Source organism: Haemorhous mexicanus, chromosome 1 (genome assembly GCF_027477595.1).
Source record: "Haemorhous mexicanus isolate bHaeMex1 chromosome 1, bHaeMex1.pri, whole genome shotgun sequence".
Classification (NCBI taxonomy): Eukaryota; Metazoa; Chordata; class Aves; order Passeriformes; family Fringillidae; genus Haemorhous; species Haemorhous mexicanus.
In genome coordinates this window covers 78,051,754-78,079,637 of record NC_082341.1, presented here as the reverse complement: position 1 = coordinate 78,079,637, position 27,884 = coordinate 78,051,754, and the positions used below count along the sequence as shown (strand labels likewise).

At 37.7% G+C, this 27,884-nt stretch overlaps 1 protein-coding gene across 1 annotated transcript in view; it reads right to left on the bottom strand.

Moving 5' to 3' along the window:
* The window catches only part of CDH12 (cadherin 12), a 222,036-nt gene that overhangs the window by 35,761 nt on the left and 158,391 nt on the right, over positions 1-27,884 (bottom strand). The window contains exons 6-7 of the mRNA XM_059854378.1: positions 15,071-15,258; positions 5,164-5,417 (exon numbers count right to left, since the gene is read on the bottom strand). Of these exons, the coding sequence (XP_059710361.1) occupies positions 5,164-5,417; positions 15,071-15,258 (442 nt within the window). The remainder of the gene's footprint in view (positions 1-5,163; positions 5,418-15,070; positions 15,259-27,884) is intronic.

Sequence of the window (27,884 nt, the reverse complement as noted above, 5' to 3'; positions counted from 1 at the left end):
GGATAGACCATACCATAGGACATCAGCCCAGATATAAAAGCTAAGGAAAGGAGGAGCAAGGGGGGGCATTTGTCATTTACAGTGTTTGTCTTCTGGAGAAACCACTATGTGTGTTGAAGTCCTGCATCCTGGGAAGTGGCTGAACATCCCTTGCTGATGGGAAATAGAGAAAAAACCTTTCTTTTTCTCTTCACTTATGCATGCACAAAGCTCCTTTTTTTGCTTTAGTAAACTGCTTTATTGAGTTGTTTTCCATTTTATTTTCTCTCCCCGTCCAGCTGGGAAGGGGAGTGAGAGAGTGGCTTGGTGGGCACGTGGCATGTCTCAAAGGTCAATCCACCACAGTCCTTTATAGTGCCCATGGAGTGAGACAAAGGCAGTTCTATCTCTCTCCTTCTCTTTGACTGTCTGATTGTCTCTCTATCTATCTATCTATCTATCTATCTATCTATCTATCTATCTATCTATCTATCTATCTCTCAATATTGCTTGCTACAGTAATAGCAGTTATCTAGTAGCAAGCTCCTTTGTGAGACATGAGGTGTGTCAGCTGTGCTCCTGTTTTGCTGAGTTTGCTGGGAATGTGTTAACACAAGCAATTGTGCTTTGCCCTGACATGGCAGCCTGTTATGCGGGGGGAGCTGTCTTCTGAGGATGATGAGGAAATACATCTCCCTCTTCCTGCCCAAAATTAATGTGAATGGGTTTATAATACAGGCTCCCATGGACATTGCTCATCCTTATTTAAGCTGCTTAATACTGTTAAGAGTATTAAGGAATACTATTGGCGCATTATGGGATTTGTGGAATCTGGTGTCATCCTGGTGTAAGAGAAAACAAACTTTAAATATGGAGATATTGAAATGTGCCCTGAGGCATCCAGTTCCTGGGTGGCAGGGTGTGTGGAAGGACTTGGGCAGGTTCCTAGGGTGGTTATTACTTCCAGCTACCTGTGACTTTACACCTGAACATGTGACCAACCCTGGCAAACTGACCCATCAATGATGGAAGGTGCCTTGCCCACCCAATGAAAGCCAGAAGCTTCCTGCCCTGTGCTTGGGCCAGACCTGTGCCTGCTGAGACACTTTTCAGTCCTCACAGAAGGACTGTAGTTGAGGCAGGAACCCAAACTGCATTTGAGGACACTATGACTGACACAGGGACTCAAACCACAGCAACTACAGTACTTGTGCCAGTAGTGAAAACAAAATGGATAAGGGAAGCTACAGGTCTATATAATTGATAAGAAAGGGAGGAAGAGGAAAAGAAGGAGGAGGAGAAGGAAGAGAATCAGGAGAGGAGGGGTCAGCTAAAAAAGCTGGTCATTCAACAAATAAATTTGAAACAGTGAGACAAATCAAATAGGATCCTGAAGTTACCTGTTCCTTGACCTCATCAAAACTTTGAGACTTGGGGAAAGACTACAGTGGCCAGCCAGGTGATGCTGGGATAACAGGGCTGACAGTTAACATTTAGAAGGTCATGAGGCCACAACAGCTAAAATCCCTTGCTAGAGATGGGGAAATTGAAGAAGGAATTGAAAAAGAAGGAGCAATTTGCAGTCTCTAGAGATGGCCTCTCTAAAGCATGAGGGCATGAAATCCATTTAAGGAAGATCTTGTGAATTCCCCAGTAAGGTGGATCACTGCAAATGAAGGTATCCAGTACCTGAGAGAATTAGATGTCCTGGAAGTGCTTTATAGTAGAGTAGAAATTGATAATGTCCCTGTCTAGGTTTAAGGACAAATTTTAGGAGAAAATGCCCTGGAATGAGCATTTCCTCTAAAAAAAAGGGCTTTGATAATCCTGCTTGCCAATAAGATAAATAAATCCTAGTGAGTGATAGTGAAAAAAAAATCTGAAACAGTTTATTAACAAAGAAAAAACCAAAAGGGTGCCTGCAAGGCACAGAAAAGGACTGAATAAATGCTAGATACCAAAATTTCAAAATCTTGACCCCAACCCCCCACCAGACAGCATAGCTACGAAGCAAAGATGGAGGCTGCCCTTTTTTGTATCAGGGAAGGGGAAGAGGAGGAGGAGTTATCGTAGCTACTCAGGCAGAATAGATTGGAATCTTTCTGACATTAGTCTCTTCCTTGCAGAAGGAGAAGCTGGTAGGTTTTAGTGTCTTTTCTCATGTTGGTTTAGCTGCTTTAAGGTCTCAAGTTTGGGGCACCCTCCCCATCAGCTCCCCAGATGGGCCAGAAAAAAAAAAAGGAAAAAAAACCAAAGCAGAAATAGTTCAAGGGGAAAAAAAAAAAAAGAAAATGAAAAAGAAAGCATCTGGTTTTGGGCATAAGCAGACAATTATGAAAAAAAGTGCCATTATAAAATCACCCCAAGACAGTCCCTGAAGATCCAGAGGAGGCCGTCTGCACAATGGCCATGTGGAGGAAGGTGGCTCAAAGTGCCCAAGAAGAACCATCATATAACAAGTTGTCCCAAAACAGAAGCAGCCATGCTCTATTTACTCCTGGATCTTTCTGCATGGTAGGGAGACCATTGGAGGTGGAAAGCTGCTGTGTGGAGTCCTACACAATGACTGCTGAGGGAGAAGAAGAGTCAAGCCTATTTGAAGAAGTGAAAGCCATCCAACTAGCCCGAGAGATTTCTGAATAAGAAGCATGGCCTGTATTCTATCTCCACACTGACTCCTGGCTGGTGTCTCATGTCCTGAGGTGGTGACTGCAGCAATGGAAGAAGACTAACTGGCAACACAGGGGCAAACCCATCTGGGCTGCTGTATTGGGGTAGGACATCACTGCCTCTACCCCAAAGGTAGAACATATGACTCTGAAAGTAACTAATATAGATGCACTCATGCCCAAAAGTCATGCCACTGAACAACACCAGAACATTCTGGGACATAGTTCATGTTTTTCTGTGGGCATGAACCAGCTGAATCAACTCATAAATGTGACCCTGGGAGGACTTATGCAGCTTGTTGGTGTAAGGGATTACCAGGAAGAGCAGTAAGACTAAAATGTAGGGGTATCAACTTAATGTAATGATGTAAATGGGCATTTGGACAATAAAGTAATGAGTTCAGGGTTAAAAAACGTAGACATGGACATTATAAAATGGCTTAAGATTCAATATTCCAGAGAACACAGTATGTGGATAAACTATCATGAGACAATTATTTTTCTTGTGTTGTTACAAATACAGAATCAGTAAAAAGCACTTGAGTCTCCTTGGAGCATTCGTGAAACAAAAAACTCTCACTGAAGACTGATTATACATCCAAGTGATTTCACTGTCATATGAAAAACTGCTCAACAATGTGAATAAAGGCTTTCTATTTGGTTGCAAGAGAGTATGGTTTTCTACCGAATATTGACTTCACTGGGGCTATTTTTCATAGGCGACAACCAGGGAAAAAGGTTCAGACTTCAGTCTTTGTTAGTGAAGGATTTGATTCTTTGTAAGAGAAGGAATGTGTCACAGACTCATAGACAAATGCATTTCTATATTTTAAAAAAAATGAAGATTATATTTAAAAAAGTGAAACAAACAGCAATAGTAATAGTTTTAAGCAAAAAGAACAGTGACTTGACAAAGCAGGAGCTAAACAGTCACTGTTATATGTTACATTTTGCATATGATTACAACTAACATGGTTATTGTATGTTTTGAGAGTATAAGTACTGAGCCAAAGTACACTTAATTAATAAACATGGATTTAAAAAGTCCAAATTCAATTTGTAATCAAATATGCAAGAAAACACATGCACTTGGTAGGCACTAGTGGCATTTTCCTGTTCTGTCATAGTCCCATTTGATAAACATTAATATTTAAAGATTGATGCACTATGTCTTTAATATTTTTTATGAAAATCTGGGGATAAAAGTATTTCCTGAAGTCAGGTAGGCCCAGCACAAATTGGTACTGGAAGTGTGTGTTAACAACTGCCTGCATCTTAGACTGTGTCTAAGTTTAAGGAAATTTCTTATTGGTACATGACACTTTTTCACTTTAATCTTTCTAATGTGGCTGTAAATAGGTTCTCAAAATCAATGTATTACATTTGTATACCAGATTTCCCCTCCTTTTTTATTTCATTAAAATAAGCTATAGCAATAAATGAGAGGCTTGCCTGGCAGGAGTTTCCTTGTGCTGAGCCCAGCCGTGTTGGTCAGCAACCATGCCCCCATAGCCTCAGCCAAGACACGTGATGATTGTTTATTAGAGCATTTGTTCTTTGCAAGATGTAGAGAGTAAGTGGTGAAAGGGGCAGTTCTGTCACCCATTGGGGTCTAACTTGAACAGACATAGCAAGTAAAACCTTCTTTCTCACTACTGCACTTAGGAGATGTTTTTGTGAAAGACCCAGTGTAGAGGACCAGACCTAAGCACATTTTGTCTCAAACTTTCTGAGCATTGCTACAGGAAAGGTGTGATCAAAGGAGAGGATCCTGCAGAGGTGGGGCTGGGCTGTTCTCAGCCAACTTCCTGCTTCATCTTGAGACTCATTCTCAACTTCCACTTGCCAACTCATTTCCTGGGGAAATGCTGGCTGTGCATGTGCTAACAAAACAGTGTGAAAACTCTATGTAAGAGGTGTGCACCAGGTTAACTATAAAAGTGATGTATTGGGCTGTCTCAGTCTCTCTGGAGGTGTCTTGTGGCATGTGAGCCAGCACAGTTTGAGGAGCTTGTTGTGGGAGTTGAGAATCTATTGAAGTGTACCTTACAAAATTAAGGGCTACCACGCTTGTGGAAGTACATTGTAAGAATTTAAGAACTTGTTAGCCGACACCTTGTGAGTCAGAGTTATAGTGATGGTACAATAATAGCATGAGAGTTCCCTGACATGTGTCTTTGTTCAGCCTGAAGACGAATTTATAGCAAATATCACGTCCTCTACCAGTGGGTTGTGACACCCAGACACCATGGTATTCCCTAGTCTTAGCACACCATCTCTGAAGTCATGTCAGTGTGTGGTGACTTGCATGATCAGTATAAATAGAAGCTATGAGCATTTAATGATAATTCACCCAAATGAGCCTGTCCTTCCAATATTTTTTCAGAGCATCAGTTAGTGGCAGACTAGGTATATTTATTTTATATCTTCATACTAAGTTCTTTGCCAGTGCATCCAACTGTCAGCAGCACTTTGGGTTGTCAGAGAGTTACTAAAGGAGGAAAAGCTCTCTTACCTAACTGAGCTGCTGCCAGCATCAAGGTCTTGTGCTGTCACTGCACCTATAATGGTCCCCACAGGTGTATCCTCATAGACTTCCATCGTATACATGGGCTTGCTGAACACTGGGGGTTCATCCATGTCCAACACATTTATCTTCACAGTGGCAGTATCTTTGAATGGACCCACTGAGTGAAATCGATGGTCAAGATGGAGATTGGAGGCCTCCACCTTAAAGGTGTATGCCTTCTTTGTTTCAAAGTCTAATGGCTGTAGAAAGAACAAAAACAAAACATTAGATTTGACTAAAAGTTAGGCATTGCAAAATCTCTTTGGTTGGATTAATGTGATGAAACTTAAGATGCCTTTTGTGTAAAATTCATCTCCTGAACTAATCAATCATTTAAGTTTGTTTTGCAGTTCATCTTATGCTAAGGTGAATTTTGAAATAGGCCAGATGAATCACAGTCAGGAAATTACTGCTTCTCTACATCAAAAAAAATCAGGATGACTGGCAGGGATGTAAACAGTTACAGTGTAGATGTCTGAAGTTAAATGAGTGAGATTCATCTCTTGCAAATGAGCTGAGTGAAGGTTAGTCAGAGATTTGCATTTGCAACTCCCATGCACTGGCAATCAGCTGTCTCTAGTGGATCCAGCTCCTTAAATAGAAGATTTCCTGGGTTTTTTTAGCAGGAAAGGCTTTCAGAAGACCATGACAGTGATGAAGATGAGCCCAAATGAAAACTCTGATATATACTAATGAGTCAAACGAAACTTCAGGTACGACTTGGAATGTGAATTCTTACTTGATCAGAAACAAGCTTTTCCTGTAAAATGTCGATCTAAGCAGTGAACTGCTATTCATGCCATATGTTTGATCTGCATGTACTTTGCAAAATGCAGAGTTTGGCTCTGTATTATGATCCTAGGTGTAATTCATAAGGTCTTGAAGATGACACAGCAGCTTTTGTGTAGTTATGTGGGGTTTTGACAGAATGCATCCTGCAAAATAAGGTTGTTTTGATGTGGGTTTCTGTCAACGCATTTCAATTTAGTGCCTTTACTTCTAGAAAAGTAATCATCTCAAAACCGTTAATGCAGTCTTATTTAGTTGAAAAGATGCAGAAGCTTTATTTTCATTTAAAGGGTTTATCTGCATTGGCTTTTATGTTGTTTTTAACATTTCTAACAAAGCCTTTTTCCGATGTCTGGGTAACACTGGCACCTAGTGGTTTCTGCCTATAATTGTTAAGCTGGAAATTTGCTAAGGGGAATGAATAAAAAAAGAGCAGGTTTACAAGAGTATGAACAAGAATATTTCAATGTCTGTTATTTTTTCCCCAATGTTTTCAGACAGTTGTCACAGCCAGGATAGATTTTAATTCTTCATTTTTCTGTCCTTATCACAACAGGACATAATTGGCCACATGACTGACTGGTGTAAATTGAAATAGCTCCATTAAAATCCATTGAGTTACCTTGACTTGCATTAGCTGAACAGCTAATGATTATAAATCCTTATAAAATACTTTGTCATTTCATTAGACTAGATGCTCAATCTTTTTTCTGTTGTTTTTTTTTTTTGGGGGGGGGGGGGGCTGAGGACTTTAAATCAGCAATATAAATATTAATGCCATAGAAATAATCAGACTTGAAAGTAATTCATTACCAAACACAACCATCCTCCTACAGATAAAATTACCAGAAAAGCCAGTATGTGCTGTACCTTTGTGTTTGGACTGACAGAAAGAAGAAGAAACTAAGCCTCAGAAGAAACAGACAAAATTAAATCTGGTAGATTTCATGTCCCAGTGGTGAAACCCAAAGGTGTTGCCTTCACTAAAAATAGACATGTTGGTACATTATCCAAATTGCTGCCACACTGTATTTTCATTTTCTATACTATTCATGCACATTTTTTATGCATTTCCAAAATAATTTTACTCAAAAGAAAGGAAAAAAAAACAAACTGAGACAACTCTTCTCCAGATATTTATATCAATTGGTAACACGTTTTCAAAAACCATAAGAGGAGAAATATGAAGTTTAAGGACATAGACTGGAGAAGAAAAAGTCAGGGCTTAAACTAGAGATAAATGATTAAGACAAAGACAGCAAGAAATCTCCCACAAAGGTAGTAATTCTGGCTAATACCTTGTATGTATCTTTCATACCACCAAAATTGCATTAAAACTTTTTAGATTGGCTCCTGTAATACATCAATATATTTACAATGAGATGTATTAATGGAAAGAGCCATAATTCATGCAGTCTTTGCAGGCTGTCTTTCACATAATTACTCTTCAAGCACTTATACCAGATCATGGTGCATGGCCAGTCCCCAGTCACAACATTTCATGATGCAAGGGGAACAGAAAGAAGGAAGATTTCAGATGGTTCTGTCTATTGCTATGTTCAGACTGGCATATTTCACTGCACAGGTACCCAGGAAGCAGGAAAACTGGCTGCATTACTTCTCTACCTCCAGCACTATGGGGAAAAACGAAAGTACATTTTTAAAAAGACAGTGTGATCCGAAAAAAGGATAATGTTTTTCCACTGTAGCTTTAGAGCAACTCATCCTTTGTTTCTGTCCTTCTATGGGTCTGATGAGAATTATAGTTAGAGGTTATGCGGCCAGTGCAAAGCACAGATGGCAGTCAAAATAGGAACAGACAGGCTGAAAGTGATGAGCCATCATGAGAGAAAGAAATCTGTGACAGACTCCCACAAAATAGCAGAAATTAGCCTTAAGCCTGAGTGAGGCTAAACCACAACTTAAATGTATGGAGAGTTGGGAAATGTTGCAAGTGGCAAACCAAGGACTTAATTTCAAATAGGAAAATATTTTATACAATGTATATGATGTAACAAGAGTATGGTTTTATTGTGTTGTGTGTATGGGGATTGCAGCTACAATCTCCTGACCAGTTCTGGTTTTCTCATATTTGAACAGTTAGGTCATACAGATAGCCCTGATGGTTTAAGATTTAGGTTTCATTCTGAATTGTCCAGACTCTGCCTGAAAACAGTAGAATTGACTGGCTGCATAGGTCTCAGGCAAAACCTCCTGGATTTTTTGATTTTTGGCTTAAAATATGTTTAAATACCATTTTATTATATTTTTAATTTTTAGTAGATATCACTAAAATCTGTCGAGTTAATGAGTGGTCCACACAACATTTTACCTGTTTTTGTTACTAAACAGAAAAAAAAACCAAACACCTACAAACAAACAACAAAAAAAATCATTGTGTTTTGCTGTTATATAGTAGCTGTCTGAGGGTGCTCAGTCCCATTTTCATTTTGAATCTGGAATGGGCCTAAGGAAATAAACACAGTAAAATGTTTGAATCGTACAAAAAACTCCAAACCAGCCCTGTATAGTTCTTGAAATGTCTTTCAATTAAACAGATTTTAATGAAATTACTTTATAGATTTTTCTAATAAGCAAGAGAAATATGTATTCCTTCTACAAAAGTAATTACATGCAGAAGGTAAATTTGAATAAGGCTTTTATTTTGCAAAGTTTGTTGTTTTGGTTTGGTTTTTCAGTGTGCAGTAAACAGCATATTTGCTAATAGTAAGGTGATACCTTATTAACCGTGAACTATTAAATAGCTGGAGTATTTCTAATTGATATTCTAAGTACCACTGACAGAACAGATGTATTTGGCTCAACTTGTCCTCATCTGCTTTTTCCTATGTTGAGGTTACAAGCTGCTCTATATATTTGCCTAGTAAAGTGCTATCAGCATACACACCTGTCCATAGCAAAGCCGTTCTACAAATCCCCAAATCAAATACATACTGACAAACCACTTTATCTTGCAACTCTGTAAGTATTATGAATGGACTTAGTATGACTAGGACAGGACAAAAACAGCTCTTTATTAGAAATAAACATATTTTGAAATATTGCTGGTTTCCACATTTAAGGCAGTAGTTAACAAATGCTGCTATAGTGGGAAAGAGAGAGAAATAATTAAAGACCTGAAAGAAAAAAATTGGTCTGAAAGATATAATGAATTGTAATGATAAGCACAACAAGGGTGGAAAAAGAATTACCCTGTTAGTTTGTTCTGCTTCACAAAGAGGCAGGACTGGAAACTCCAGAAATTTCTGCGTTTTATCCACAGATATCCACACAAAAGAAATACTCTCTCACGTAAGAGAGTATTGTTTCTGATAGAGGCTTTCACCTACAAGGATGGAAAAGCTATATTTTGGGATGAGATTTTAAGCCCCAGGACACATGGATAGTTATGGATAGTAGGACTGGGTTGACAGGAAGTGCATAATAACTTAGGCTTGACTTCATACTAGCATTGTGCAATTGCAGAATCGCTCTGGGTCATATGTGCTGGTCTCAAAAGCTGGAAACACTTCTCCCTTCAAATTGGTTGAGCACCTATGCATTCTGTTAAATATTGTCATAAGACAATTTGCTGTGCATTGACACAATTTCTGTATGAGCAGTTAAGTTTCACTAACTGGAGTTCTGCACTGGATTCTAAACAGCATAAGGAAATAAGTGGTGCTAATTACAAAGTGCTAATTACAAAGCAGGTTTAGTAAAGGAGGCTCTAGATCAACCAGGAGCATTCATTATTTAGAGTTGAGAATGCACAGTAAAAAATGAGATCTGTAGTGAGTATTTCAAGATTTGATGGCAAGTGGACAAAATATATGTCTGCTCTGTATCTGGAGAAGGGGAGAAGCAGACCAGTGTCAGGGGTTCAGTTGTTTACTGCTCTCAAGCATCTTAACAATTTCTGAAGGTGTCTTTTCCTGTTCCAGGGAAAACCAAACCAAACAGCTCTATCCACAAACTGCAAATACTGAACTTTCCTCTTCCTTACATTTCCTGTTGTTCTTTGTCATTGTAACTGCTCACAATTCACTTTCTGCCTGTACTGAAGGACTTAATATCGCCTGCTCTTCCTCCTCAAACTGCCCAACCACTATTCTCACTCCCACAAACCCAAGAGTTATGATCACAGGCAGACAGTGCCTGTGCTCAGACTTGCAGAGGAAATTCCCTGCCTTTGGAGAAAGAATGCATGGGGTGGTGTGTGATGAGAAGTATGTACAGTTTTGGTAGTAAAAAAAGGAGTAGCTTTAACACAGCTTTCACTGAAGGACATTGGGAGTCTGCCTTATGCTCACTCTTGTGTGGTACAGGTGTTCTTAGACTGCTCTTACATTTCAGCAACATCCTAGAGCTACGTACATGGGCTGTCTCACGGGCAACACAACTGAACTTAGCCCACAGTCAAAGCACTATTCACCGACTGCATTAAAGGCTTCTAAAAAGCCTCCTGAGGTTAAAAGGAAACACACACTACTAATAATTCCCTGCAGCTTCTGGTTCTGTTCATTGTCCCCCAGTTTCTTCTATTTTATCATCACTAAAGTTACTGTTTCTCATAGTTCAATGTGGGATTTCTCATTAGTGTTTTTCATTGTGCAACATGCTGTGATTTCACGGCCACAGCTCTGTCATCTGTTTAGTTAGTTTTAGTTGTTCTGCAAAACTTACAGAAAATAAGATGTGTTTGTCCCCTGAATTTCCACTGAATCATGTGGAGAAGTTCACCCAGAATAGTGGAGCAGTGTAGGATCACAACAGGTGGAGCTTAGAAACAGTTGTTTTCCAAGGTTTAATGAACACTGCACAAACTAGTAAAGTGATGTCTTCAAGCAGAACAAGTTCAGTGCCTGAACCCTACTCAGTTTCTGGATTAGCACATGCTGAGCTAATTAAAAGGCTTCTGCACAAAATGGGGATATTGTTTAAACTCATCCTTGGTTTAATAAATTTAGTGACAACTTTTCAGAGAAGGTTGGAACCTTTTATTTTCCTTTACTGTTGTGCCTGGTCATTAAAGATTTCAAAATCAGCCCCTTGCCTGGGACTGATGCATCTGAGGCCACTATACTCATGAAGGGCATGAAGGAGATGACCCCTCCTGTCACCGTGTTTCTCATAGCTTGCCTCCACTGTAGTTTGCTGAAGATTCAGGTACAATAGAAGATGCTATCTAAATACCAAATGCAATAAACAATTTATCAAACAACACTAGACAAGGGAGGAAATTATAATTCTATTCCTAACATAGCAATATTTCTGACACTTTACAGAGAACTGTGCACAGCACTACCCTTAAGGCAAGTTTCCCTCCCCTTTTTTTAGGGATATTATTTTCCTTTATTTTTATTTTTAGAGGGAAAAAAACCACAGAACTAACCATACAGTGGTGCTAGATGGCATTTGGCCAGGTTTATTTAGCAGAATATAAGAAAAGCCATTTCATTTTTAACACACGTAATTAGCACAAGAGTAGAAGTAATCAGACTTATATAGGATCATGGCACAAAAAAAAAAAAAAAATAAATAAAAGAGAAACAAAACCAGATTATTTAGGATCTTCAATTTGTCCAGCTGTAGCTGTTCTTACCCATTTCCAAGCAGAGAATGGCATCCCTGAAGCAGAGAATGGCCTTCTGCATCTGTCAACACACTTAGTGTGCTAAAATGAACATTTAAGTCTGTGCAATTTTTTTCTCATCAAATGTATTTTCCACCAAAAGTAAAGGTAGTCCAGGAAGGCTTTGTTTTTAATCAATTTTGATATAGAAATCTCTCAATCTTTTTCTGCATAATAACAGACTAAAAAAAAAAGCATCTGTGAAGTGATGGACAGTTTCTAGCTGCAAGAAATTTTTCAGGGAAAATAAAAGCAAATTTTATTAATGGTTTTAAAGTGGCTCAGCACTGAATTACTGCAGCACTTACAGCACATGCTTACAGAATATGCTTTAATGAAGAAGAAATTGTGAACATGTTTTTAAAGCATACAGCACTTTTTATTCGTGGCTTTCCCTGTTTATTATTTATAATTCTTAATTGAATGTGTTGGTCTTATTTATTTACCCACTTTCATTTTTGAAAAGACTTAAATCCTTACTTAAATATTTGCATAATTTCACAAGGTCAAATCAGGTTGTGTCAATTTTATTTTTTGCTTCACCTCTCTAATTTTCTTTCTGCAAGGCCTAATGACATCCTTAAACATTTCCTGAGTTGCCTGCCCATTTTTCCAAACATTATAAAACCTCTTTTTTCTCCTTAGTTTCTTCAAAAGCTCCCTGTCCAGACAGGTCAGGTTTTTGTTTTGTCTTTTTTTCCTGCAGGTGTAACTCATCCTGTAGCTCGTGTTTTGACTCATAGGGATAGCCTCCTCCTGTATCTTCAAGATTTCTTTCTTGAGGTATGTCTATCCTTCCTGGACCCCTTTGTTTTTACAGGCTGTTTCCCAGGGTACTCTCTGATCAGCATCCCGAAGAGGAAGAAGTTTGCCTTCCAGAAGTCCAGTGTAGAGCTTTGTTGATACCCCTCTTGGTTTCACCGAACATTGAAAACTCTATGATCACTGCACCCCAGACAGCCTCTGACCACCACATCTCCCACCACACTTCTCTATCTGTAAACCCAAGGGCTAGCAGAGCCCTACCCATGGCTGATGATCTTCAAACCTCCAGCTGCTTACAGAATAATATATCCACTTCTTCATCCTGGTTGGGCCGTCTATAACAGATTCCCACCAGGATGTCTGCCTTGTTGGCTTTCCCCCCCAATCCTTTCCCTTAGGCACTCAACCTCATCACCACTGACGTCAAATTCTATCTTGTCAAGAGATTCCCCAGTGTACAGAGCCACCCCCCACCTCTCCTTCCTCTCCCATCCCTTTGACAATTCATTGCAGCACTGCAGTCATGCGAGTCATCCCACCATGTTTCTGTGATGGTGACAACAGCCTAGCTTTCCTTCTGTTCCATGGCTTCCAGCTTCTCTTGTTTGTTGCCTGTGCAACATTAGCATACATGCACTTCAGCTTGGTAAGCCCAAGCTGCTTACCACCCTTGGGCTTATCTCTGAAGAGCCTGGTTTCATCCCCTTCCCCCTTCAAACCTAGTTTATAGGCCTCTCAATCAGCCAACTCATGGGCTAAAATCCTTTTGCCCTTGTTAGACAGATGGAGCACATCTGACTCTAGCAGGCCTGGTGCTGTAAAAGTTACCCCATGATCAAAAAACTCAAAATTGTGCTGATGGCACCAGCCCTTAAACCCTTTATTGGTAGCATGGGTTTTACTGTTCCTTTCATCATTCATCTCTGCTACTGAAGGAACTGAGAAGAGCACAGCCTGCACTCCTGTTTCATAAACCAATTGACCCAGAGCCTTGAAGTTCCTTTTTAATTACCCTGGTACCCTTCTTATCAACATCATCACTGCCAACCTGGACAACCAGCAGTGGGTAATAAGTAAAATTAACCACAAGTATGGAAAGTTCTATTGTTGTGTATTTAAAAAAAAAAAAAAAAAAAGCACAGAGGAGGCTTAGGGCTTATTCAAGGAGAACTGAATTCTATCAAAAACCTGTTCTTGATGATGAAATAATATTTTTTTTCTGGTTTCTACTCACTGCATTTTCCTTTCTGGCAGTGCATATGGACGGGTATGCAGCTGCTCAGCCTGACAGCTCCAGATGGACCCATTTTTGAGTCATCTGCATGGAGGGAAAAGGGTGACCAGAAGGGTTTTTAAAAATGAAACAAAGTCTACAAATTCCCATTAGGAGGAAACAGGACACTCAAACCTTTAGTCAGAAAAGAAGGGGGGTGTTAAGAGGTCAAAGAATTTGTGTCTCATTGACAAATTACTTCCTGTGAGTATAGTGGCTTCCATTTTATGTCATTAAAACTAGCAGAAGAGTCAGTGACTTGACATCATCTTATTCTTTACTGCACCCATGGATAATTTACTATTTCCCAGGTCAGGAGGTTGAGCCAGGACTTCCATTATTAGAATGGATATAATACAAGTATAGATCAATGGTCAGAGCCAAGAAAAGATAAGCACCAGCATTCTAGATTTTCTTAGAATTAAAGCTTCACTTTTCCTAAAGCTTATCCTAATATACATGTCCAGAACTCTTTCCTTCCCAGACCCTTGTGAAGTGTTCAGCTAATAATTTGGATTTTTACAAAATTTACACCTACAAGCCTGAGCTGTCAATAAAACATAACTGTGCCTTCCAAAATGACCTGTGGTTCAGATTTCTTTCTACTGAACCAGTCGATCATAGGTGTATATGTAAATGCCTGGGCTCAGAAAAGAATAACTGGTAAAAATGTGAAACTCCCTGTGTCGATTTCTCCTGCTCAGTTCTTTAATCACTAAATTCTAAATGAAAAGCGCCCTTTCCATCTTTGAAATTCATGAATTCAGTAAGCGTGAACTTATTCTAGTATACTAAAGCAACATCAGTGACTGAGATGTAGTGTGTTTTCCTGCATGAGTATCTGATACCCAGCTGTTTGGAACACTATCACAAGTTTGGAAGAAGGACATGGCTATGTGCCATTTGGGACTCTTCTACCCTGAATAAAAACTATGTTCACCTTAGTACTTTACAATATTCATTATCAAAATAGCAAGCACAAAGTCAAACTTTTAAAAATAAAATGCTTATAAGTCGAAATTTGTTACATTTTATCTAACATAAAATATAACTCTTTCATTCCATGCTCTGAACTAAAATGTTTTTTGCATGGTTTTAGGCAGAAAACTTCCCAAACAAGAGAAATTGTACTTTCTAGACAGAGATTAGAATTACTTCCTCACCATGACATTATTTATGAAACATCACACCTAATTGTATGTGAAATTAAATACTAAACTGCAATGCCTTTTAAAATGAAAATCACAGCTGTGGATTCAAATAAAGATATAAACTACTTACATAGCACTACTACTGTGAGCTACTTACGATGTAAAATTGCAAAACCTTTCATTCCGTTACCTGGTTTACCTCTTGAGTCATAAGCACATCCACCCATTGGTGCCACATACCTTTTTCAATTTAATGACTCCTTCCTGGGTGTACTCATCTGTTGTGATGTCAAACAAGTTTCCTCCATCTCCTGGAACTATGTTGTACTCAATTTCTGCATTTTTCCCAAAATCAGGGTCCACAGCTCTGATCCGTCCAATGGCAGAACCAACGTGAGAGGTCTCAGGTACTTTTAAATGGAAGATACCTGTGACAAAGTGGTAGACAGTCATTCTTGGGATGTCTTGGTAATTAAAACAGGTATTTCTGATTAAAATCATAGAGCCTGGGCAAAATAAAAAGACCTAAATATTCTAATTAAAATTAGGACATGAAAATAATACAGGTTTTGAAAAACATATTCCCGTTTTATCTATTGACTTCCACTAGATTCTAGATTTTGTCCATTGCAACTGTAGAGGCATTAGCATCTATATCACTTGAGATATCTATCTATATTTCTATCTTTAATTTTTCACATGTGGTTGACTCTCTTGAATTAAATTGTACTTATAGAAAATAGTACAATTAGATATTGCATGTTTTTAAACACTTTCCTCCTGTTTTTTTTTTTTGTTTGTTTGTTAAATTTTGTTTTGCTTTTGTTTGCTGGTTTTTGGGGTTTTTTGTTTTGTTTTGTGTTTTTTTTTTTTTTTAGAAAATATATTTATGACTTTCACATTAATTGAAAAGAAGAATTCAGTGGAAAAAGTTTTCACCGTTTTTTTTTTTTTTAATTCAGTGCTATAAATAAATGTGCAACTCCTTTTGGAAGATATATTGTTCATGCATGAACCACCAGAGGGTGCTCTTACTAAAATTTCAGAGCGAAACAGTTTTTAGCTTAGAACAGTTGCTTTGAGATTATTTACTACAAGCTATAGTAAAAAATAAAAAAATTAAAAACCCCCAAAATTTGCACACTTTTAAAATAAGTATTGCTGCTGACATGTAAGGAGAAAATGGTTTCATTCAGCTGAACAACCATGTTGGAAAATGCTAGACATAATAGAGCTAAACGTAAAAGTCCTAAGTGCTTTGAAGCAGCCTTGATTTTAGCAACAGCAGTAGCAGCAGGCCTGGGCTTGTAACATGGTGCCCTGACCGATTTCACTGCTCCTGAAGCGCCCGTATTCCCTGTTTAGCTGCACCTCTCGCTGGAGCCTGTGAGAGAAAACTGCTCATTTTGAAAATTTAAAAAGGTTTATTAAACCTTAACAAAAATACAACAAAGGACGACATCAGGAAAAAGCTGCAGTGCTGGGAACTGCCCCTCCTGCATACCACGCAGCTGGTTCATCTCCAAGATAGATGCTCAGTCTTTTATACCCTTTGGGGTTGCATCAGCCACCCCTGGCCCTTCCAAAAGTCTGTCAGTCAGCTCTTTGCCATTTATCAGTGGAGACTGCTTTCTTGTAGCTTGATTGGAGGTCAGGTGTTGCCATGCTGCACCCCCTAAGCACAAAGCTTTTCCATTCCCAACTGCCCCAGTAAGGGACACGTGTGCAGCCTTCTTTTTACCTGTCCTAGACAAAGCCAGCTGTCTGATGGTAACAATATAGGGGGGGAAAGGAAAATATGGGGAGAATAGAGGACATCTAAACTCCAATAACATAAATATACATCATTAAAGTTTTTATTAATATTCACACAGAGTTATCTTTTAATTGTGTGAGCCAATCATCTCATTATCCATCTGTAACAAGTTATTTTGCTCAGCTGCCAGTGAGCACCTCCATGATCAGGGTTTACAGTGGGCAGGCAGAGCTCGCCTTTTTTCACATAGCAGTCTCTGCAGTCAAAACTGCCAGCAAATTTTGGAGCTGTTTTTGAGCCCAGGATGTTTGATTCACTTCATCCTGTCTCTCAACAAAGCTAGCCCCATCATTTTATTTCCCTCAGTCCATTTTGTTTTCCTGGGTCAATGTTCCATAGCTCTCACAGAGCAGCCCCTTCAGAAAACATCAGCAGTGGCCTGCTCAGTTCTGCTACTTGTGACGTGTAGGAGGAAATTTGAATTTTTTTTTCAATAGCATAGCAGGACAGGCGCCTGTGAATCTTGGGAGGCACATTAGGGGGATGTCTCAGAGATTTCCACCCAGCAGTGGTTCAGCCACACATCACAAAATGAAGCTCTGAAAAGCTGCATATTATGTAACAGCAGGATAGATGTGTTTCACATTCAGCCACAGAATTAAACAGCAGACAATGTTCCCTGTCGTTATCTCCTTACAATGCAGGCTGTGTCAGCTTTTCAGCTTCACAATATTTTCAGGTGAGGAACAAAATGACATTAGCACTGCTGGATTAGGAGCAGGCTTACTCTTTTGTGAGCTAGTCATTTGAGCTATGGTACCTCTATAATTGTCTGTATGATTGCCTCTGAAAAAATCTCTTCTGTTTACTTCCCCCCATCTGGCCAACAGTATGCAAAGTATACCAGAAGGCAAAATTTGCCTCTTTTCTTAGAGAAAATCCCCAGAGGTAAAGTCAGCTTGTGCCAGCACTTACTTCTGGACATAACAGTGTATAGGTTTACATTACCCATTGACTGAGCTATGAAAGACTGAGTAATTACCATTTCACTACTTTTCTTTCCAAGGGAGCATACTAAAGGAAACTGTACTTCTTAGTGTTTTTCTAACAGCAAGAAAGGATTATTATGGCACAAAATGGTGTCATGACAAAATAGTCTCAGCTGTTACTCAGATATATTTCAGTGACTCTGAATAAGAATAAAATTTTGACATGGTATTCATGATACAATCGAAAATCCTCATATTATTTCAAGTCATTTACAAATACTTGTATTAGTGAGTCTCTGCTATGCAAATTATGAAGAAAAGAGATCAGAAAGGCCTTTATCTACTCTTGAATCCTTTATTAAGTTTCCACAACAAAGTCCTCACCCTAGCCTGACGTGCCGGGTTTTTACAGGCACTTATATCAGATAACAGAAATCATTGCTGCAGCCATTGCTGTTTACATCCACAATTTTAGTGAAAATGAAATGTAAGAGCATATGATCATAGATTTTTCCATCTTTGATAACTTGATCTATTTTTAGTAATCTGAAGATCACTCAGATTCATTAAAACAAACATTTCCCTATAAAATATTGTACCTGGATGAAAAGCATATGGGACTTAGATGGAGTCAAAGAAAGACTAAATTACTAATTTCTCATTGTTTAGGTTTATATTAGTTATTTTTAATGACTTGTCATATTTTATCATTTCCAGAAATTCAACAGCAATAAAGATGGGGTCATCCAGACTAATTTGAAACTCTGAAGCAGTCTTCAACCTTGGAAGAGTCATATTTCTGAAGACGTAGTATGTAATTACAGTGCCATTGTTCTCCTGTGATATTATCTTCACAGCACATGGAAGCTGTTAACTGTTCTACTGTGACAACTTACTTTCAGAATAAAATAAATTAATACAAATCATGTATATTTCTGCCAGCTTGCAGAAAAACTTCAAGGGAATATAATATTTGCCATGAAACCCTCATTCCCTTGCTCCCGACACGCAAGTAATAGAATCCTAGAATCACTACATACGTTGAGCTGGAAGGGACCCAACAGGAGCCCTGACTGCAATTCCTGACCCTGCACAGGACTCCCTGAGAACCACAGCATGTGCCTGAGAGTGCTGTCCAAATGCTTCTTGAACTCAGAAAGGCTCAGTCTTTGCAGGGAGGACATTTGAAATTATCAATATATGCCATACATCAAATGAGATAGAAAGACAGTTTTGTAGATTTTTATTTTTCTGTTTCCAGCAGACATTACTTCTTGCTGTGGACTTGCTGTGACAGTTTAGCATTATTCATTTTTTATCCTCCATTTTGCCTGTATACTCTACTACCTCCATTTGCTATAGAGATATATTGAAACAGGCCTGAGTAATAGCCTTTTACTCCCAAAGGTCCTGAAAACCTTGTTCTCTCCAACTTCCAGGAATGATGGAACAAGCACTTCAGACAAACTTACACAGCAGCTGGTTACACTGCTCAAACAGTTCTGTCAAATGTTGTTGATGTGACTTCTCTGCCAACAAAATTCTTTCTTCTACTTGCATAAATCTCTTTTAAATGTGTTTTCTGAGTTTGCTCCAGTCTTTTGGGATGTACCAAAGGAGAAAGCCCTGATTTTCTTCATACTGCAGTACAAAACAGGACTCTGAAACTATCTCCCCACTTTGATGATTTTAGTCACATATATTGCAGCATGCAAGTCAGGATATTTTCATGTATAGGAAAGCTGGTAGCAATAAATATTGTTTTATTGCTTGGTTAGGAATTTTTCTTTCATGTTGAGTGGCATCAGTGAGGATGATAAAAATAAAAGTGTGATGATACTGTTGAAGCTTTTAAGTTGAAATAAATGACAGGGCTAATTGCTTAGTCCAAAAATCATTCAGGAAAATAAAGAAGAGGTTAGCTAACAATTCATACACTCTGCCTCTGAGTTTCTAATACAAAGATGGTTCCTAAGCATACAGTGGGAAGAAATCAGAGCTGAGTAAGTGACAGGTAATCAGTCATATTGACTGAAATGCAGCACACATTTACAGTTCCTCTGACGTGATTAGATTAGTTTTCGTTTTTAAGGCTCAAAAGCTGTTCTGGGGTTTGATTTTTACTTACGAAGATGTTAGGGGCTTTTTTTGTGTGTTTTTTACTTGAAAAGAGGTTTTTTTTGTTGTTGTTTCTCCACATTTGAGTTTACACCCCCATTTACCAGAAAGCTTTTCAGGTCTGATAGGAATAGCGCATGAAAACCATTAGTTCTTCTTATCAGCAAAACAACCATTAAGAAATAACCCAGGTTAGCATCCAAGGACTTAAGCTAAACGCATAATGACCTTCAATCAAACAGCTGTAAATGGTATTTGAATATTTTTTTTTTCTAATCTGTCACCATAGTCGTACTCTGCAAGATTATCCTCTCCTGATTTTTCTTTGCTGTACTTTTTTCAGCTTTCTGGCACTTGCAAAAGTATTGCATTGCAGTGGAACACAATAGCATGATTCTTAAAGGCAAAACCACTGAAATAAAATAATTTCTCTCTCTTTCTTCTAAATCTTTAATGTTTCTTCAGGAGAAAAAAAAAAAACAAAACCAAAAAACACCAAAAAATTAAAATAGAAACAAACAAACACAACCAAACAAAAACTAAAGAAAGAAACAAAAAAACAAAGAAAAAAAAAGCCCTATACCAACAACAAAAAAAAAAAAACCAAACAACAAACCCTGAGCTTACCAGACAGTGTATTATTATATTCTTTTTAAATTAAATTACCAAGGCATTTAAATTTTTATCCTGATCCAGGTCGCAAAGACACTGCTTTATGTCTGTTTAGGAAGAATCATAAGGCAACAGTTCATATTTTCTCACTGGTGTTTTAACTACAATATAATAGGCAAAGGAAAGTATAATGTAAATATATAAGCATACACTCAATATATTAAACCTGCTACATCAGCTACAGATGATAAGCCTAATAAATAGCAGCATCTGATGCATATGCTCCTAAAACTAGGGAGATGTGATTTACCACAGCAGTGAGATGAATTCCTTCCTTTCCTGGATGTGGCTCTGTGCCCTGCAGAGGGGCTGGAACATTGTGTGGGGAAAAAAAGCCATTGTGTCATGGTGTGTCTGATGCAGGTCACGCATGATCTGGGATGGGCTTGTAAAACTTCAGTTATGGAAAGGGTCCTTCCAGTCTTTAACCCACTTATCTGAGTAAGATAGCATAACCATGCTTAAAAATTTCCATAACCATACCATAACCATATCTCCTTAGATATAGCATAACCATGCTTAAAAATTTCTGGTTCTTTTCTGTGGATTCCAAAGTCCACATCTAGAAAAATGCATCTCCCCATGCTGCAGAGATTGTGGATGTTTAAGGGTCACCAGTACTTCAAGGGAAAATGAGCAAAAACAAAAACCATTTTGAGTTTGATCCTACCCTAGTTTAGGATATCCTACCCTAGTTTAGGATAATGGACCTTCCCCAGAGCTGGCAGCTCCTGAGCTAGCTCTATCTGGCTCCTGAGCCAGCCCTCTATCACCCCTTGAGGTGAGTTAACAGCCTGTGTTTTCTGAAGCCATCCTCCTTCCACCTCCCTGAAGGAAAAATTATGTTCATTATACTGGTATAATTTTTGTATACTGAAATATTCAGTATAATAATTTGCTTTTTTTTTTCCTGCTGATAAGATGTTATTGTCATATAGATTTCTAAAAATAGACCTACACACTGCAGAGAATAATTCCACAGACATGAAGATCCCCCTTGTTGGAGCAAGGGTTCAGGAAATGGGAAATGCCAGTTCATTTTTATTATCTGAAGGTAGTCAAGCCCACAGCTTTGCCTTCAAAGTGTGCTGGTTGTTGCATAAAGAATACTTGTTGCAACAGAGAGTACTCTGTTTAACAACATAATGTAGAAATAATTATAGAAGCAGTTGTTTTGAGCCAAGCACAGTTAGATGTGTGTCCTAATTCTGAGGCAAGGTTAACTTAATCTTCTTCAAAGATTTTAAACCATATTTGTATGGTTGCATAGTTTTACCAAGAGGGGAAGAAAATACTAGGTTCTATATATTCCTCAAGTTTATAAAGAAGAGTTTGTTCTAGACAATATGGAGTTTCCATGTTCCAACAGGCTGAGGAGAAGTAATCAAGCTCCTGAGTAACTGCTTTAATCCTGATGCCATTGTTGTATACGAAAGATACCAACTTTATCACTTCCTCTTTTTGCGAAAAATTTGACTTTGCCAATGCATTCACATGTTTGTGTAGCTTTCTCTAACTCTGAAGGTTTACGTGGAAAACTGATTCCACATGATCAGTTTCATTATGTATCATAACCAATGAGGAATTGTCCTGCTAATATCCAGTCTACTAATTAGAAATTACGACCAATCAAAATAATCCAATGAGAGAAATAATTTTTGGGGTTTACAATCTAAAAGCTTGAATCAATTATTTTGTATGTAAATTTTATAGTGGTTATAAGGAATTATCAAGGTGCAACATGTCTTCTAGACAGAAACAAGTTTTCAGGAGAAGATGTCTTTCCTTTTTCAGAATCCCAGGAAGCATGTAATTGGCATTTATCAGGTAGGTTGGTTGGTAATATTCCGGTGATCACACCGTCACCATGAAGTAAATCAATACGCTTGTTCCCTCTATAAAATTTAAATTGAAAGATACATGTGAAACATTAACGTGATAAAAAGTACATTTTCAAGGATGGGACATAGAGTTTGTAATGCTCTGCTTAACATCCCTGCTTCTTAAATAGCTTGCTGGAGCCTTTTCACATTGTCTTTATCACTCTTGCACAAGATATAATAACACAACTTTTAGTACAATTCATTCACTCTTAAGAGTATGGTCAAACCATTTACTTTAAGATCTAAGCCAGGTGCTCTAAATCATCTGTATTGGAAGAATAATTTCTCTCTCCATTGACTAAGGAAATTGGGTGCCTATTCTTAAGTCCTCCAAGTCAAACCTCAGTTGTATACCTAAAATTACCTAAACAAAGCATGCTCAACATCTGTATTACTCAAAAAGTTCCTTGTGAAGACTTGATTTTTGCATACTCATTAAGTACATTTTATGCATTTTTTTTTCCTGAACTCCATATTACTTTTCTTCACTATAATGGCACAGGATGAGGCCGAAAATTATTACTTCTGAAGACGAAATTGTAAAATCATCAAGTACATGTTTATAATAGTTTCCTATACTTTGTTTCAAGTTTGGTTTACTCTCTGCAGTTTCCTTAATTGCTTGTGATTTAGTGTGTGATGTAGATAGGAAAATAGTGATATAATGGGATAGCTATTGCCTATTTTGCATGTCTTCTTTTATACTTTTATAGCAAGTACGCTCAGCTTATCACAAGCGATGCTTATGTTTTACAATTTAAGTGCTATAAGTAAGCTCTCCCTATAAATACTGCTTATTTTGCAATAAAATTCAAAAGTCATGAATGCTTAATTCTTTCTCCTGTAAGCACTAGACAGTCACATTTACACAAATTCAACAAATTTTCCATAGAAGCCACCAAGAATAAAATAATTGTCATGAATTCAAGACAAAACTTAAAAAATATACTCTAGAATATTTCTGTTAATTTCTGTTTATTTTTATAGCTTTCTCTCTGCAAATATACTGAAGACATAGTTTGGACTCACAGAAGACAGTTACAAACTGCTTGGTATTTTCAGCTCTGCTCCTACTACTGTCGTGAGGACCATGTGGGTGGTTGCAAGCACTTGGGCATCCCAATTAATGCTTTCAGAAGGAGTGGAGCTCTGCTGAAAATCTGCATACAACTGCAGTTCTTAGATATTTTTGAAAATCATGAGCCTAAACTATTGTGATTATAATTAGATAATTACATATGGTCTGTTTCATTTTATGTTGCCCTGTAGTCTCTAAATTTTCAGAAAGTAAGCTCACCACGGTTAGAGGCAGAAAGGATATGTTGATTTCTTACTTAGATGGAAGACCTCAGGGAAAAAAGCAGATGCTGCCAGAACTGATAGTGACACAGCAAGTGGAACTGTTGTCAGTGAGTCACTTTGGAACCAATTCTCAAAGCATTGCAAGGCAACCCCATGCTGTTAAATCTGTACCCTCAGTTACTTTTCGATATCAGAGTAGGCGGAGATGCATGGGGCTTTTAAGACATACCAAGGTTACTGAGAATAATTTCATGCATCCAATCTAAATACTCTCTGTGTTTTGAATGAATAATTTCTCCATCACTCCTCACAGAAAACACATTGTAGTGGAATGAATGGCATGATTCCTACCAAAGGTTGTTGAATTTCTATGAACTGTATTTATTTCTACCTTCTCTACATAAGGTAGCAGTTGTAAAATACCATTATTAATGATTATAATCTACTATGATGATAATTATAGTGTTTAAAACAAATTTACCTAATCTTTCCATAAATGATCAATTACTACTTAGAGATGATGATAGGAGGGAAATGAATTAATAACAGACTAGTATGACAAATAGATAAATATTAAACTTCTAATCACTATTGTGCTCATTTGTATTTCTTGAACTATTGTTTACACTGCAATCAGAGCATTGCATTTCAGCCAGTGAGCAATTACCTATATTTTTCATTGGCTATGGAGTAGTTTAAAGAAATAGCTATATTTGGGCCTATGTTCTGATTTGCAGCTAAGGGTTCAGTCTCTCTTAGTTTAGACCTTTAAACAGGTTTTTTGTTTCATTCAATGTATACTCGAAACAGTCCTCAGATAACCTTTGCTACTTATGCATTCTTGAGAAAGCTAAAAAACAATATAAGTGCTGCAGACAAAGAATTTGCTAAACACTTAGTGTTTTGAGAATCTGTGGTAATTGAAATGTCTCCCCCTCCAGTTTATTTCTCAGTTTTCTTCCAATTAGTATGCTTTGGCTGGGAATTCAGTTATTCAGTCTGAATAAAATGATTCACTCTTCAAGATGCTTTATGATTAAGAACATGCAACAATGACAGCTACAAAAAAGAGAAGAACTTTCCAGGGAATTTTTACTAAGGTTACATGCACCTTGGGGGGAAAATCAGCTCTTACTAAAAGTGCATGAAGAATGCTGATATGGAAAGGAAAAATAAAAAATTAAGAAAAAGTTGGTGTAAGTGTAAATAGAAAGTTTAAAGAGCTTAAACTTTAACTCTTTTATGTTGGACGCACACAAATAATAATAGAAGGCTAGTTAACTGTGGGGTACTGAGACCCAAAGAGGGCTGCATGGCCTGGATTTCAAAGTGTAGGCTCAAACCAGTTATAAATATACAAAGAAATTTTATGTACCAGCCATATTCTGTGGCCCAGAAGCCAGCCAATATAAATGGCCTAATTCCATGTTATTAAATTCTTTTGTCCACACCAAAATAGGTCAATTTCATGGAAAGTGACTGCAGAAAATAGTTCCTGACCTGTACTAATTTCTCCAAATGCCCTGAATTTATCTGAGAAAGCTTTACTTGGTCAAAACTGTGCTCTGTACTGTTCTAAGACTAACAGTACAGAAAATGTAAAACTTCAGGAACCTTCCTAGATATTCTCATGTCTTCCTTTAATTTGAAAACCAAAATGTAATAAGCCACTGTATATTTTCTTTTAGTCTATGTAAAAATGCCCACAATTTCACTGATTAAATGGTGGTGAAGGGGAAAGAAAAATATAGAAGCTTTTTTATGACTACCTGTCAAATATGTAAGTCAAGTGAGTGAAATAGAAACAGCAGGCAAGGGTCACTGATTTGTGTGACAGGGTAGTGGCCTAAACAAATAAGATGAAGATATAAAGAGTTTATCTGGGATGGTGAAGACTCATAATTTCAGTATACCAAGCTATGGAGAAGTGCAGAGCTGGGAGGGCCTCAGCAAAGTATAAATTCTTTTTGCAGTTCTACCATTGGGAAAGAGAAAAAAAACCTTACTTGTGGAGTTGAAGAAGGAGATGGTTGCAGTCTAGTTATATGATGAACATGAGCTCAAGGATAAATATGGGTCTTTGACACAGGAGAGTGGAAACAAGAGTGTATGTTGAAAATAAGGATATACAGGATGAGGAGGAAAGAGAGGCCAAAGGATGATGTAAATAGTACAGAGGCGTGAGACTTGGAAGGAACCTGGAATAAAGAGGAGCTACCTTTGGTTCTCTGTTGATTCCTGTAAGAGCCCTCTGCAAACACTGGTCAGCTGGTATTTATTATTGGACTGATTTGACTGTAGTTTTACTGATGCTAAAGCAGTAGTGAGTCAAAGGTATTGCAATCCAAACTGGGTGCTCTTTTCACTATTGGCTTGCAATTGCATAAGCCTTTGCATTCATATTTTCCATCACTGTTTGAAGTGGTTGGTTAAAGTACATGTTTAACACAAAAATGAAATTTTAATTTTTTCATACCTCACAGTAAATGAAAATCAGATTTTCTGACATTAAAAAATATAAGCTTGGTTAACAAGATCAAGCTGGTGCTTTTTTCCTTTTATGTCTTATGGCATAGACATTTGAAAATTAAAGATGAAGAAAATCAGGATTTGACCTTCCCTCCTTTTCTGATTCAAAGCAAGTTCTGGCTCAGTCTCACAACTAATCTCTGCCTGCAGGCTAGTCTGCAATGAATCTGTCCCCTGTCCTGTGCAGGTATCTCCCAATTGGTATAACATAAGTAATTAGTTGCTGGAAATTAATTAGGGGATCTTGTCTGCCAGGCAAATTCTTTAATCAATGAAAGATGGACTCATTTTCATTCTGAGATGCAAGTGCTGTATATAAAGCACAACTTTTAACAGAAATACTGAGAGAAGCCATGTTTCCATATCTAAATTACAGGGAGTAGGACAACTTCCCAGAAACTCATGCAGACTTGTTAAAAAACTTAATTAGGCAGATCTGAACCTTAATCCTGAGTAAATTTTCTAGCTAATGAAAAGTAAGTAAGTTCTCTGGTTCTAAAATGTCCAAGTAAGGTGGGAATAAATCTCCCTCATTTATTTTTAAATCAAATCTCTGCTTTCATTATGTAATTTTTTTTAGATTAGTGAACAGAATAATTTATTAATCCCATGATCTTTTTCTATAGATTTCTAGTGCACGACTGTGTGGGATTTGTGTTGTAAATTCTGAAATCTTTAACAGTAGCTACCTTTGTCTCTCCTAAGCCACTCATCGAAAGCAATGGATATAAATATTTTCCTTTCTGTCTCTTGTGGACCAGAAGACCTCTTCCTTGCATGCTGCTTCTGAACAATTTTTTCCATACAATCTGAGCTAGGCTTGTTCAAAGTCACTTGAATGGTATCAGCCACATTTAGTTTACTGAGTTAAAAACTGACCAGCTTTAATGTAGTAAAACTTAGGGCAATTAATGCATGTGCAATTTCTGTGATGTACTAAGCTTCCAATAATACATAAATAAGTAACTATGATAGGAGTTTTCAATCTAAAAAGTGTGTATGCATATGTATATTTAGGCAGGCTATTCCCGGTTCAGCACTTGGTTGTTCTTTCTTTTTAAGTATTTCTACAGATTGCAGTACTTGAAAGTAAGCCTATTAAACTGCAAACCAATAAATGATCACAGAAAAAGAGATGCAATGTAAAGGGTAATAATATGCAAAACCCATTCTTAATATATAATACATAATATGTCTATATAATAGAACATTCAAGTGCCAAATTTGCAACATGCCAAGGTTAAATAGTTAAGAGAATAAAGGGCTAGTTTATGTTTGCAAAGGTCCTTTTCACTTACACTGAAACACCTGGAACTGCATAAATGAAAGCTGTTTTCCTGTTTGTTTCTCAATTGTCTATTTCATAAACTTTGTTCTCTAAGATTATTTATTGTTTCCTCTGCTGTCTCCAATAGAGGATTTAATATATTCTATGGAATGCACTGTACTGGCCACTGGTAAAATCCAAATGCAATTACCTGCAAACTTCTACATTATGGACTGATGTGCAAGGTTGGAGAAATGATCCTTCAACCTTGCTTCATTTAAGGTGTCACCACCAGAAAGATGAATAGTTGTGTTTCTGTTTCCAAACATGTTAGCATTTCTGGAAATTTGCCATGCTCTTTTATGCAAACTATCATGATGGATTTCACTGAGTTGCTTTTGGAAAAAAACAATGACAACAAAATATGGCCCTTGTGGTGTCTAGGCCTTGCTCTACAGCTGTCTGAATATTTTAAATGTGGTTGTAAACCCACTCTGAGATAATGGTTTCTGACCATCAGAGATGGAATTTTTTTTAA